This window comes from Parus major, chromosome 2 (assembly GCF_001522545.3).
Source record: "Parus major isolate Abel chromosome 2, Parus_major1.1, whole genome shotgun sequence".
Taxonomy (NCBI): Eukaryota; Metazoa; Chordata; class Aves; order Passeriformes; family Paridae; genus Parus; species Parus major.
The window spans coordinates 118,105,488-118,121,082 of record NC_031769.1 but is presented as its reverse complement, the minus strand read 5'-3'; the positions used below and the strand labels follow the sequence as shown (position 1 = coordinate 118,121,082).

General features: G+C 38.5%; 1 protein-coding gene across 5 annotated transcripts in view; it reads right to left on the bottom strand.

Moving 5' to 3' along the window:
• Positions 1-15,595, bottom strand: part of SULF1 (sulfatase 1) — a 122,665-nt gene that overhangs the window by 9,295 nt on the left and 97,775 nt on the right. For all 5 annotated transcript variants that reach the window (XM_019005696.2, XM_015619824.3, XM_015619818.3 and 2 more), the window contains exons 15-20: positions 7,126-7,342; positions 3,695-3,941; positions 1,930-2,026; positions 1,750-1,844; positions 1,272-1,337; positions 612-784 (exon numbers count right to left, since the gene is read on the bottom strand). In XM_019005696.2, the coding sequence (XP_018861241.1) occupies positions 612-784; positions 1,272-1,337; positions 1,750-1,844; positions 1,930-2,026; positions 3,695-3,941; positions 7,126-7,342 (895 nt within the window). The remainder of the gene's footprint in view (positions 1-611; positions 785-1,271; positions 1,338-1,749; positions 1,845-1,929; positions 2,027-3,694; positions 3,942-7,125; positions 7,343-15,595) is intronic.

The window sequence follows — 15,595 nt, the reverse complement described above, 5'->3', positions numbered from 1 at the left end:
ACCAATGTAATTGTTGTCTTTAAAACAAAATATGTCATGCATATGTCTACTTTAGGAACATTTTAAAATGTAAGGTACATATTAGCAGAAGTCCTAGTACAATCAGAACAGATTATCACTAGGAGACAGTTTCTTTCTCCAAATGAAAAATTGTTCTTAGCAAATTTTCAGCTTGGAGTCAAGTATATTGTAACTTAATCATCACTTGATCTTGAAATTTCTGAAAATAACGTTTTCAACCACTTTTCTTTCTCCGTCATGACAAGAGAGAAAAGTACTGTTTGTTAGTGCTGAATACTGAGAAATATTTATCTCTCAATAGGATAATAATCTATATATCCTGAAGTTTAGAGAGAATTAAAATATCCTTTAACTCTAATATTTTGTTCATTTACACAAGTGCTATGCAGTTGTGATTTTGAAAATATTTTAGCATATGAAAAGTGGAATAATGAGAAGAGTTCATAAGGGATAGTTATCTGCATTTTGTTCACTATATGACATTTGACAGCATTAAAGGTCCAAATGATGCTCTGATTACATGACGTGGAAAACCAGTAATACAGCAGAGGATAACCTAGATCACATTTGCATTTTGGCACAAGACTCACAGTTCCAGAATGGTGCTGTTTGCCAGTGGTTGTTGTCATGGGTAAAACATGTCAGACCAGGAAGGCTACACTCATCTCCCTTCTTCTGGCGCCTTTTCCCCTTCCGCTCCTTCTTCCTCCTCCGGTTCTCTTTGAACAGCTGCAGTTTGCCATCCACCTCCTGTGCTGCTTCTCTGTTCACAGAAGAAGTTGGGCATAGCTGACTAAGAACAGTCTCTGTTTGGTTAACAACAGCACTAGCAGTTTTTACATCTTTCTGGGTTTTATAAAGGTGGAAGGATGAGAACAGGACCTTCTAGCTCAGCTTCCCCAGCTGTTAAGATAAGGTGTTCCCTTCAGCAAGCATGGGAAAGGATGCACTGCTGCATTTAGGTTTTACGGGATCTTTCAAAAGAAAACATTTATTCATTTCTGATAATACTATTTTCATCTTTTTCTATCAATAGGTTGAAGAAATATTATTTATAAACTTTCACAAGTGGGTCCAAAACTACTAAATGTTTCTTGTGATAGCTTGCTATGTGACCTTTTCTTCTCACCTCTCTCCACAAAAAAATTCAACAAAACCCAAACCAAAAAATCTCCCCAAATCCCCAAAACTACTTTTTTCCAGTCACCAAAAGGTCAACTGTGAGAATGAGAGAAAAACAACAGCCTTACTTGAAGGGATGAAGATGGCTCTTGAGTTTGTCTTGGGCCTTTACCCCCTTCTCTTTGTTGTAATAGCTACAGAGAAAATTTTTAGGAATTATTAAGTCATGAAACTGTTTTCAGCATAAAACCAAAACAGAAATATACTATCATTGACATTTTCTTGAGGAACTATACAGATTTAAAGTTTTCACTTAATTTAAGCAAGTTGTATCTGTGTGATCTTATGGTAGGTTATAGCAGAACTAGGTTATAGCTGGATTCAAACATGTTAGTAGAATACAAGCATATTTAATCTTAAAATGTTAAAATTTATCTTCTTGTGTTTTACAGTAGCTTCTACTAATATCTAACTAAAATAGGAGCCTACAATGCTTATAAATATCAATAAAGCTTTGGTTTTTTATTTTCAATCTCAAAATCCCTGGAAAATGTATAAGCCTTAGAAATCAGAGTTGTGTTCAGTATTTAGTGCCACCTCTCTTACCTCTGTTTACTACAATCACATTCATCTGGTTTTCTTCTTTTTAGGTGTCCTCTAACTTCCCTCAGATTCTTAATTTTGTCTTGGAGAGCTTCAATCTGCAGAGAATATTTCTGTGTCAAAATTATTCTTTGGAAAGGTATCAGTATAAAGACTTCACTGGGATTTTAAAATACCTCTTACCTCCTTATCAATGTAAGCCTTGTGATCCTTCCAGGCTCTGGCAGACTGGTACAGCTCCCTCTCACAGTGAATAGTGTCATTTGGAAGAATGAAACATCTGTAGATGTGAATTTAAGAAACAGGGAAATTAAAGTCAGTCATTTCCCAGTTATCCACCTATTTTTTCTCTTTCTTCCAACATTTCAAATCAAATATATTTTAATATTCTGTTAGCAAATTAAAAAAAAAAAATCAACTCTACAAGGTCTTCCTCTGTTGACTTAATAGTAACAATTGCTTTTATCTGTTTTCTCTGGAAAACTCATCATCTATGACAGATGGTCTGTGCCTGCTAAGCAAAAAAATGCAATACATTCTTTGTCAATCAGAAATGAAATTGAAACTGAAGTAAAAATCTTCTCATAATTTAAAGCCTCTTGTTAATTGAATGTGCCACTGTTTATTTAACTACCAGCTGCAAAGAAATACATTCTTCCTGCCACATGAATGTGGCTCATCTTCCCAGCAAAACACTCAAGAAGAGAACATACAGTAAGAGGGCTGAAGATCGATATAATCAGTAAAGACCAAGAGGAACCAAAGTTAGAAGAAAGAGTTCAGATTCATGGTTAAACTGAAAGTCTACAGAGCACTTGAATTAAAAAACAGTGCAATGACAAAAACATTTCCAACTCTGTTTGAGAAAACAGCTCTACCAAGAGGGAAAGAAAAGCACAAGACCGAGGCAGTGGGCTGAGACAGAAAATCCAGCAGAGTTCAGGCCGGGCTTTCAAAGTTGCCATGCTGACAAACAGAAATTCCTTAATTAGAGAAACCTAATTTTATAGATAGAACTTTCCTTGAGTCCTTCTTCATCAGAAAACTTCTTTTCATTTCTGAGAGGAATAACAGAAAAAAGATGTAGATGCTTATCCTTATCTCTTCCAATGTTATCTTATTCTGTCTTTTTCTTCACTCAAAGAATTCTGAAAGCAATACTCTTCTGTAAAGGTCAAAACATCTTATGGAGAAATAATAATTTTTCTTTAAAACTATTTAAAGCTTTAATAATTCCATGGCTGGCAATTATCAGTGTAAGAAAGGACAATTTTTACTGTTCAAAACTAACCACTGTGTTTCCTAAAAAAAACCCCAAAAACCAAAAAGAGATAAACTCTATTTATATTTTACATATAATAAAAGAGATTAAACAAAGATTTTTTTTTCCTACATATTCCTGGATTTTCAAATAAATCATATTAACTTTTTAAAATTAAAAAGAAAATTTGCATTCTGAGATGTTTACCTTTTTATTTAGATTTAATGTATCTTGAATAAACAGATCTAATCTTAACTAGTGCTAATGGCTGCAAACAAGTAAGCATTAAGAAACATGATGTAGCTGATCTAATCTGTCCTCATGTAGAGTGGAACTTCAGATTAAGGCCTCTATGCTAAACTGGTAGTCTGGATTTTATAGTAAACAGCAGAAGCATCAGTTTAACATGTTGATTAATCCATCATAATTTTGATACAATGGACAAATTTCCCTCTGGAAATGCCTACTCCTCCCTAGAAATAAAACCTAATCTAGAGGCCTCCATTTATAATACACATATTAAATATAAATGATTTGACTTCCTAAAAAATACAACTCAGGTGTATCTAAAATCTATGATGTCAGTTTCAAATTCCTAAATATTGTACAGAGGGAGTAAGAGTACAGTTAGAAAATGAAGATTTAGTTTTAAGAAACAAAAATACCATATAAAGAAAGAAATCATACTTGTGTGTCACTCTGACAGAGCTGGGTTGACCTATAGCATCAGTGCCATCAGCAACCATTGTGTCATGAGCAGCATGAGCAGCTTCCTGTCCTTCTTCCTCATTTTCAACATTGTGGCGCTTGGTGATACTTCTGGTCTTTAACACCTGCAGTTCTTCTTCTTCCAGATTTATGTCATATATCTCACCTTCAAATTCCACAGACAAGGACCGCGTTTGGCGAGTGTGAACAAATCGAGGTTTGTATTCTGAAGCAGAAGAAACACTCACAGTCAAAAAAATAAAAAAAAAAAAATATATATATATGTATATATATGTATATACATGATCCATGCCATGAATGCAAAGCTGTTCAATAAAACAAATTTATTTTTTCTGTGACTTTACAGAAACTTATTTAATGCTTTTTGATACATCGTGGCCCACACTTCCATGAGTAGCATGAAATTTGGATTGATTCAAGGTTTGAATCTCATGTTAGTCTGACCTCAGGCCAGTTAGCATCTCTGTCTTCAAATAAAAAACAGTATCTCAGAAATCACATGTCTAGAAAGAGACACTAAAAAAGAAAATCAGAGAACACAAGAATATAAACCACTTTAGAAAATTAAATCATTCAGTAGAATGAAACAAGGTCATCACCTGTAAATTGGCATATGGCATATTTAATGTATACCTTAGAGTAAAAAAAAAAATTTTTAAAAGGTTAATACCTTTTCCTTTTTAAAGGTAAGAATTGAGAGGGTAAGAATTCATCAGATATCAGTATCTGTATGTATGTATATGTATATGTGTACATAGACATATATGTCATCTGTATTTATGTGTGCAAGTCATAGACTATCAAAAAGTTGCTGCATTGCAGAGCTACAGTGAGATTTATTATGTCACTTTTACCCCTTGAAAGCTCTAAGCTTAGTAGGGTTACAGCTCTTTTAGTTACTGTGTTTATGAGTAAGACTAACAAAGACAATTAACTCTTTTGAGGGGTCTTTAATTTCATGTACAAGAGAACCTCTGTTTGGTCTCAGTCTGAAAGACCTTACTTACACTTTTTACTTTTTTTGCTAAATGCACTTGACCCAAACCAAGCTGATAAAACTGACAGTCAAGAGCACACCAAAGCATGTTCTGTCTAGCAAAGCCACACACAGAGAGCTCTAGACATACAAAATTAAGCTTGTAAAAAGTCAGTTGTAGGGCATTTCCATTTGTTGCATCTATGCTGAGCACACCCATGTCACCTAATAATAATTTATCCATCAGAAAACAGCAGATGTAAGAAAATACTGCCTTTGGCAGGCAGCATCAGTTCTAGTGAAGTTTTTATGTTAGTGTCTTTGAGAGACTCAGGCTGAGTCTTTTCTGCAAGAATCTTTTAAAGGAGAAGATAGTGAGCCTCATTGAACTTTTCATTCAAACCACCCTTTCCTAAATTTTTTCAGCAATCACCTGCTGTCAGGTGAGAAAAGTCTCAGTTAAGGCAATGAGGACATTAGTCTTCATGAACAGAAAAACTAGTTTCAAAGCATCTGTCTGGTCTGTAACTGTATTACTCTTCAACAAAATTATGTAGAAAGATTCATAGGTTCAGATGGGACAATTTCTTGCTTTTAAAAGCCTCTGATGATACTGCTTAGTAAACAAGTGGCTGAAAGGGTGGAATATAGAGGCATCTCATCCATGTGTCACCTGAAGACAAGACTAAATTAGTAATTCCCTTAAAAATATTTCACCATTTTGAGTCTTTCCCTGCTCTGCTCAGAAGAGTATTGAGGTTGATTTGCAGGAGGCAGAGAAGAGGTGTGAGAATGTTGTAAAGAGTTAAAGCATAACAAAGCAACTTTTTCTGATGCCTCCTTCAGATATTTTCCATTCTTTCCCGACTTTGTCTCTCCAAGTAACTTGTTCCAGGCACAATCCCCTTTCAGCCCTTGCTGGTGACTTGGCAGCACCTCTTTCCAAGGTACACAGAAGGTATCTCCCTCCAAAAATATCACTTGAGGGAACATTCCCTGGGTAGAGAACCACCCTGGCAGTCTGTGGCATGCACACTTTCCAGCAGAGCTCAGCCTGTACACACTGTGAGGTGCCTTAGATCATACTAAACAAATGGAAGAAATTAGATCAAGACAGTATTTAGGCTGAACAATGAGACAACTTAAGACAGACAATATTGTGGTTGAATGTACAAAGAATACCAGGGATTCTTGTTCACATCCACAGTGTGGGGGGCTTTAAATCAGGAAATATTTTGAATGATACTGACATTATTTTCTTAGTTCATAGACATCTGTGCAGCACCTTCTAACTTTTGTGTTTCTCATACAACTTGCTTTGAAGACCCATCTTGATTTTATTCCCCAGTCTTGTACTCTATTTAGAGAGCAGGAGAACACAGCCTGGTCTTAATGAAATTCTATAATCTGCTTCTATTGCTACAGCTACAGAAATTCACTTACTTTACTGAGCAGTGAGAGGAAAAATCGCACTCCATTTAAAATAATAGCTTCTTCAAATAGGCTTCTTTTGTAGAAGTCATTAGCAGAAACAAACCCAAGTGCTGCAGTCCTAAAGCCCTCTTGTACAATCCCTTCAACCCACGCTCCACTAGAGGACACTGCGATCTCGCTCGTGTCCCTGCAGGGATGGACGCGGGAGCCGAGCAGAGTTTCAGCCCGACAGCAGCCCCGCAGCGCTTCGGGGAGCAGATGTGTGCGGGGCATCACCAAACAGCCAGGGAATTCTGCCTTAACCGTGCAACAAAACGCTTGCAGGGGCCCTCGGCAAGCTGCTGCTGGCCCCAGGTCACCGCGGGGGCCACCGGGCTGTCATGTCTGAGCTGTGCGAGAGATGGCACCAGAGCATCACCGCCACCGCCACCGCACCGAAGTGCTGTCCCTCCCCGCCACCCAAGGCACGAATGGTGCTGTTACTGTTGCTACCTGAATCACGGAACGGCTCGAGTTGGAAAGGACCTAAAAGAACACCCAGTTCCAACACCCCTTGGGAAGGGACCTAAAAGAATACCTACCCAGTTCCAACACCCCTGCCATGGCAAGGGACACTTGTCACTACAACAGGCTGCTCAAAGCTCCACCTAACCTGGCCTTGAACACTTCCAGGGATGGGGCATCCTCTGGACAACCCCACATTACGGAATTGCTTCCTAATATCTGACCCAAACCTACTCTGTCAGAGTTTAAAGCAATTTCTCCTTGTCCTCTCACTAAATGGTAAAATGTCCATCTCCAGTTTTAGGCCCACCTTAGGTACATATTACAGAGGCAACTATGCAGAATCTGACTACCAATTATGAACACCTTCACTAGACATGAAGGTGAAAGGAAGAGCATACTGGTAGGAAAATGCTCTGCTAGCCATTTCCCTCTGCTCTCTGCCTCCGAGTCCAAGAGATCAAGTAACACTTACTTTGCACATTAGGGTTTCTCAGGAACTGTCTTTGATTTTTCCTTTGGGTCCTGCTGTTCCGGTAATCAGCATCTCCACAGTTGCAGTCTTTGTCTTTACCGCTGTATCCCCGGGCGTGGAGGCTGCGCGTTCTCTTTCTGATGGCGAGGATGTCACCAGACACCTTGCACTTGTGAATTCGAAGTTTGCCAGAAGCATCCTCTGTGCACTGCCACTTCTGCAAGAGAGAGACATGAAGATAATTTTCCAGCAGCCTTCCAAACCCTGTTGCTTTCAGAAAGGCAGTAAAAGGAGGCAGGTAAATTTCTTTTAAAATTTAAACAACCTCTTAAATAGCAGACTGAGAAGGGAAATATTTTAGGGCACAAATTCAGTCACATTCTTCACAGCATCCTTCTCATGCTGGGGAAACATAAGCTTGGACGGAACCACTTCAAATCTGCATAAAAAAAATGCAACCCAGACAAACAAACAAACAAACAAACAAAAAACTAAAAAACCCCATCAAGAGTATCTAGCCTACACACATCCCTCAAAAGAGCAAGTAAAAAGTCTTAATTTACAAGTCAAGGAGTACTGGCAGGGCAGTTTTCTCCAACTTTTTGTTTTCTTTGAGAAAAAAAATATTCTTTTTCTTTGTTCTGTGACTTGGATTTTCTAGCATGATTCAGGGAAAAATAAAAATATCCCCAATCCACGGATGAAGAAGAACTGGTTCTGTTGTAGAGGTTTTTGTAAAGAAAAGGACAAATTGTGGAAGTAATCTATAGAAAAACACATAAACCATTCCCTATAGCCAGCAGGTGCAAGCAAGGGGAAGAACCTTAGGGACAGTAAACTAGAAATTATCTTGGATAAAATCCTTTGGATTAATAAGTCATGAGATTTGTATGAGACTTGGGAGGAAAAGCTCTGGAAGGAGTACCTGTAAAAAGAATTGTGTGTGTGGTGAATATCAGAGCAAGTGTGGGAGAATAAAAGGAAACAGATTTTTTTCCAGTTTGTCTGCACAATATATGTCTGACTTAATTATCAACATCACTGAACCAGATGGAAGATTCCAGGTGGATTTTTCCAGTGAATCCCATCACCTTCACATTTCAAATTAAAAAGCAACTGGGACATTCATTTCCTTTCTGAATCATCTTAAAATCGTCTTTAAAAACCTAAATATTATATAACAAAAAATAAAAATGTGTGGGTGCTGAGAGATCAGAGCTCCTTTGCTAAAGCTTGTTATACATGGCACTCACAATACACTCATAAAATAAGAAGTCCATGAAGATTTTAAGTCAGTAGTAGTCTGAATAACCATAGGGAGAACTAGAAAGAAAAGAATAAAATTTATAATTTTAATGTAACCATAAATCACTATTACTCAGTGAGTTTTGTTCACTTTTGCATCTTAAGCCACAATGACCAGAGTCTGCATACAAAGCACTAAACTTAGCTGGATATTGCAAAGAAAAAAATAAAAAATCAGTAATGCTATTGGTAGCTGGAACCTTTTAGCTGCAGTTTCAGTAAAGTTTCTCTGTAATGTGTCCCTTTTTTGGTACCCATGACGGAATAGCATAAGTAGTTTTCTCTTGCCTCATTAATAATAACAAGACAAATGGATGCCAGTGCTAATGGAGTTGCCAACTTAATTTTTGAAATGGACACTAATATCAGAGCACACACATTTCGGTAAGTTCCATTAACTAATGGCTGCTCTGGATATTTTGGGGATGCTGTCATGCTGACTGAAGAATGGAGAAAGGAAACCGAGCCTCAGGTAGATTTTCTGGCCCTATAACCTGAGGAATGAGCTGATGTGGGTCTGAACCACAGCGCCATGAGGGCACTCTCTGGCCTAACATGTGGGCTGAATTAATGGATTCCATACTGAGATCCTCCTGTGGATTGCCATGATTCTGATCTCAGAACAGTAAGCCATGTGTAAAAGTACATTAATTCGAACAAATCTAATAGCTGGCAGAGAAATTACACTTGTGCCCAGTCTTTCAGTGTAAAGGTACATCTACAAGTGACAATGTAACTTTCTACAAGAAATGGTGTCCAAGAGCTGTAAAGCTTTGCAGATTTTATTTTGCAATAGCATGTGCTCTCTTCCTTCTGCAGCAGGAGATGATTGTTACAGGATGAGAGCTGACTGCAGCACTATATTTCCTGTGTTTATTGGGTACGTGTTACAGTTATAAACATATGGCACTAGTTTTTAAGGAGTCTCAAAAGCAGCATTTTAAAGTAGAATAAGTATTCTCTTTGTCTAGCATTAATCATAGCAAGAGGTTGTAGGAGTGGCTTCAATAAACTTTTAGATCATTTTTAACAGTATTATGACTAACACTGAAACAAGACGCTCTGTGTCTAGTACAAGCCAATAATAGTTCCTTATTTAAAACAGGGATTAAATGTGATTCATTTCCTCTTTTATTTTTCTTTTTTTAATTTTACTTTAAAAAGTGTAATTATAAAGATGCTTCAGAGTTCTAAGATGGAATTTTCAGTCTAACTTTCCTGAATCCCTGCCCATGCCAGCATAATCAGGCACTGAGAATGCCTTATGCAGTTATGTCATAATGGTCTTTCTGCTCATCTTTAGGTCTCTAAAATGCATTAATGCACATAAATGAAGATTCTGACTAAATGCACTGTCCCTTCCCCTGTTTTTTACCTTCTTTCCCACTTTGAATACCAAATTATTCTTTGAAGTTCAGGACTATTAATTTTAGTTTCTGGATTACCATTTCTCGATCAATTAAATAGCCCCATTATCATATACACAAACTAAATATGTGTCCATTAAATTTAAATTTAAATTTGTATATGTTTTCTTATTTTCCCCATGTTTATCTTCTTTCTTACAGTTATATTTCACAAGACACCCAAGACAATCTAACAATTCACTGTTGCCATAGGAATATAGGATAGTCCTTGCTTCTGGCTGCATGCTGATTTAGGGACCCCTGCACTGATTTATTCTCACCTCAGTAGGAGAAAAGAGAACTAACTCAGAATTAAAAGCGCTAAACTAATATTAGAGGAAAAAACCAAGTTGCTGACATTTGTCTGCAACAAGCTGTTTTATTGTTTCAGTCATGTCGTGAAACTTCATCTGTGTCAGCCTTTTTCTTTGTCATTGACTCATCTTTTTTCCTCCTTTCATCTCATTTCATCACCTACCCTCCAGCAACTATTTCCCTCTCACCTCAGCTCCCCACTTTCAGTTCACATTCTTCCTTGATTTAGGTTCAGAGGGAAAGCAAAGGTGAAAAAGAATCTTTAATGCTTCCACATCAGTGGAGCCCTGAAACCCCACACCTGAAAGCTGATGGAACTTACCCCACTGGGAGGAGCTTTGCTGGTTTACAGCCACCCTGAACCAAGCAGGGTTTGTTCTGCATATGCGCTTGGAGCCTTGGCTGGGTTTGTGTGTGCTGGCTGCCAGCCCTTCCCAGTGCCTTCCCTGTCCCCGTCAGCAAATTGCAAAGGAGCTTAGGAGAGGCAAAAATGTAAAAGGACTGAGCAGCTAAGGGTTTTGGGTTTGTCTTGTTTGAAAGAAGCGGGCTGAGGGGCAATGTCATTACTCTTCACAGCTCTCTGAGGAGGGCAGGCAGAGAGAGTGATATGGATGCAGTGACAGGACATATGGGAATGGTTCAAAGTTGTGCCGGGGAGGTGCAGATTGGACATAAGGATGCATTTCTTTACCAAGAGTGTGGTCAAACACTGTACTGGCTTCCTGGAGATGGAGTTGTTGCCCCAAACCTGTCATTGTTCAAAAGGCATTTGGAAAGTACTGTAAATGACACTCTATGGAAGTGGTCAGGCAGTTGGACTCAATGGTTGTTGTAGGTCCCTTCCAGCAGAAATAGTTCTATCCTATCCTATTGTGTTGAGGTAATTTTCTTCACAGTGGCTGGTTTGGATTTGTGCTGAACACAGGGTTGATAATAAAGAGATGTTTTTTGTTATTGCTGAGTAGGGCTTACACAGAGCCATGGCCTTTTCTACTTTTTCTGCTGTTGAGGGGACTGGGTGTGGCTGGGGAGGGTTGGGAGGAGACACAGCTGGGACAGACAGCCCCAAATAACCGAAGGGATATTCCAGGCCAGAGGACATCATGCTCAGTATAGAAAGTGGGGGGAAGAAGGTGGGAGAAGGGAACATTTGGAGTTATGACCTTTGTCTTGCCAAGTCATTGTTACATGTGATGGAGTCCTGTTCTCCTAGAGATGGCTGAAAAACTGCCTGTCCCTGGGAAGGGGTGAATGAATTCGCTCTTGCTTTGCCTGCATGCACTGTTTTTCCGTTCTCTATCAAACTTTATCAAACCCATGAGTTTTCCACCTTTTATCCATCCAAGTCTCTCTTTGATCCCACTGGTGGAAGAGAGAGTGAGTGGTTGTGTGGGCTTAGTTGCTGTCTGGGATTAAACCACTATACCTGTCCTATCCTATATCCTATCCTATCTTATCCTATGCTATCCTATCCTGCAGAAGCTGAGCCACTTTATTCTTTGCCAAACCTGAAGTTTAAACATGCAAGTTCCTACGCCTGTTCCTCAGTGTTGAGGCAAGCACCTCAACGGTGCTGCAGCAGGAGCTTTTCGTGGATAACGGCACTAGCATCATGCACTTTCTTCTGGGGGTAGAAATTTGCTCTCATAAAGACATTTCAAAGACCAAGGGTAGAACATGAGCTGGTTAAAAGGGATGGTTTGTACTTGGTGGCTTTGCTTTGCCTTGCTACTGGCATGGCTCTGGCTGTGACTTGCAGCTACATAAGGAAGACAACACCATTTGACTTCATAACTACCTGGGGTCTCAATTTCCTGGTATTAATCAGTTGTGCCACAGCCTTGAAATTAAGTCTATTTCATTACTGATTATAATTAGGGCATAAAACTATACATTCAGAATGAATCGTTGTGATGCCCTCCACTCTAAGCAGCTACTTAGGCAGGACTTCCAATCAGCTTTGGGCAGTTAATAGACTGTAATGGATTTGAGACAGTTGCTGCTTCCTTATATAGAGGAGAAATGAATTAGACAAGTAATGAAAAGTGTCCCAACAGTAGAAAAGCTAAGGGTTTCTATGGAATGTAAACACCTAGTATTTGCAGAGACAAGTCAGTGTAAAATACCTTGTCAGATTTTATCACTAAGTGACAAAACCCCGAAAAACATGCAACCGGAAATATAACATAGCAGCAATATTTTTACAGGTGCTTTTTCATTTTTGTAATGTATGACTGACTTTGAGTATTATTGCTCAGCCTAGGGAATGTTCAGATAAGGCCTGAAAAATGAAGACTTCATGAATTTAAACATGTTCTCAAGATCTCATTTCCCTTTTTTCCTGTTTTGAAAGGTACGCTTTAAGTTTGAAAACAGTTTAGATGGAAATACCATTATATAGGCTGAATATATGTGTAGCATTTTCCTTCATTAGCAGTAACCAGATCTGGGGGAGTGCCAGGAGACTTGATGTGATAATGCTGGAAAAGGAGTCTGGTTCAGGGCTGTGCTACTGCAATCAGAGCTGTCTTGCTTTTGCTTTCTCTGGGCCATTAGAAGAGGCCATGTCACACAACATATTGAAAAGTGCCCTCTAATTAGTTGTCTACAGTAAACAGTACAGAGTAGCAGCAGTTCATTTCTGCTGAACTGGACCTGAATACTGAGAAATCTTTGCTGGCTAAGGTCATGTCCTCTGTACATTCCCATAGAGCAGAACTGAACCCTGGTCCTGACCATGGCTCCTAAATGCCCCTGAAAATACCAACCTATGTTGTTTTATCTCAGCAGTACTTCAACATTGCACAAGTGCAGCTGTTAAACAGGGATGGTTTGCCAGGTTCACTCAGGAAATTTGGAATTGCTGCATTTTTGTGGGGAAAAAAAAAATAAAAAATCTCCTTCTCCATTTTAGAACTGAGCTGATACTGCCTGTAATGGCAGATCCCAAGTTTTGTACCACTCTCTCATAACTGAACCACTTTCTATTGGGTCATGCTCCAGAATCTGATAATATGGATGTATTCAAAGGCAGTTATTCATATACAGCCTTAGCCCCTGAGAAGTGTTCCTGAAAAATGCAATGGTCAGGGGATCAACATGGAGGGAAGAAGTTTGTCCTTTAAGAACTGATGTAATATGGTCAGAAATGTATGACAGGCTTTAGAAATACTTTCAGATAAATGCACAGGGACAGAACTGGAGGAAAAAAGGAGTGAAAGAATTAATCACTAGATAAAAGAAAAAACAATATAAAAATTGGCAATTTTGAGCTACTTCACAAGTACGAAGTATCTTTTCTTATGAAAAGAAAGAGAAAATTGCCCAGAAATTTTACAGACTACAAGATTTTGCATTCTTGCAGTATAGACAACATTGATTTTAAGTTATAGCAGTTCTCTAGTTATAAAAAGTGCATGAACTGCATTGTCAGTTCTAGAAATGCAGGCACATAGGTCAAGAGAGCAAATATTTCACCTGCATAGCATTCTCTACCAAATCTATTAAGTTGCCTGTAGTTAGAACTCAACATCAAGAGACTTCTGTTGTTATCCAACAAACATCCACTCTCAGGTGCAAACAAATAGGAGCCAATGAAAAGGATAAATTTAATCTGTTAGCTATAAATAGTAATACCAATAGTAATCTGTTACTATTGTGTCATGTACATTTAACTTGCAGAGGACTTAGCTTTAACTCTCTTTCACTCCATACTTTAAAATGGAAACTCTGCAGAAAGAGAACCTCAAAGAAGTACTACAGAAAGTGTTAAATATAATTCTTGCATAAATTATATTTTCTGTCTAGAGATTTTTGGTACATAGAATTACTTAAAAAAAGGTTAAAAGAATTTGCTTTCTTAAAAAAAGGTGCCATTCTACCAGAAAGGTCTTTCTGCTAGAGAACACCAGTAAGATGATAGTGAAAAGGTTGGACACAGCTGTGAATTGAAAGAGATGAAACCAGTGAATACAGAGATCTTCTGGGAATATCTCTGGATTTTATCCAGAATAGATTTCATACGTCCAATTAAGAATTGCTTGAATTTAAAGAATTGTCAGATCTGGGAAGAGCCACTCTCTGTTTGATAAAAGCTTAAATATTTAGGCTGCACTGTGAACTATTTAGGCTGAAATATGAAATACCATGCCTTGAAAGATTATTTTTAGAGATAAAGGAATTTATCTTCATATTTTGTTTCAACTCATAAACAGAGTGGTATTTTAACTAGAGGTATCATAATTTCTGGCAATTCCTACAAATTCTTGAGCAACTAAATTGCAGGCATGTTTCTGTCAGCTATGAGGGATGACTCTTCAGGGTCTAAAGTGAGGAAGGGCTGCTCACAAAAGCACTGAAGTATGCACCTAGTTTTAAGCACATAGCTGATCCCAAACACATGTGCTTCCAGTTAAGCTTGTGCATAGATGCTCCACTGAATTATTACTAAGAAAAGGTGGTATCAGTGGGCAGATGGTAAAGAAGAGACAGCTTTGAATCAATGCCCTGGTAAAACATTTTGACCACCATGTGCCTTTTGACTCCTTCAAGTATCAGGAGCTTGGTCTGGAATCTGGAGAATCCACGGGTGATGTTAATATGCCATAGCATAATTTCAGTTGGGTTTTAGTGGCTGCTCAGGGTCAGGCTGTCAGTGGCTGGCCAGCCATCTGACACTTCTGGCCAGCTCTTACCAGCGTATGTGTTTTTATTCATACTCTGCAGCTGGTCATAAAGCTGACCTATACAAATGTATGGTCTGTGATATTTATTTTATGAGAACATAGATACTCGAGCCAAACCAGACTACACCTAATAAGCCCCATTCTAATTTCCTTTGCAATATTATCTGTGAGCTGATTGATGGCAAGTGTTCTTTCAGTATGACAAATAGACGTGCTTTTGACTGAATGCTGATATGATAATTCGATAAATATGAATATCAATAATAAAATTAAATACTTATGCTAGGTTTTTAGAGGGTGAAGAATACGTGAGAAATAGGAGTACAGGCTACAAAACACACTTTTTGGATCAGATCCAGGAGATTCTTGCACATTTACCACAAAGCTGATGTTTGGATTCAGCAACATTTCTCCAGTGACTACCCATAAAGCCTTAGGTCACTGTAAAATACACCGAGACCTAATCTAACTAAAATCTCTCTGTACAGTCTTCAGGCATTTTCTCCGAGTGAAACATTATGTCCTCAGGGTGGTTTTGGGATACAGTTCCTCAGGAGGAAGCACAATATTATGCATGTCTAAAAAGAGAGCACAGGGAAGGTGCAGTTACCACATTATACCTGTCTAGCACGGTGTGAGTTCAGGTGCTTGCATGTCATCCCAACATGGGCAGCATGATGCATTTTTCTGTTCTGCCCACCGTCAGTGCTCATTGGAGCTGGCAGAAGGCCATGGATCTTTACAAGTTTCAGGCCTTTG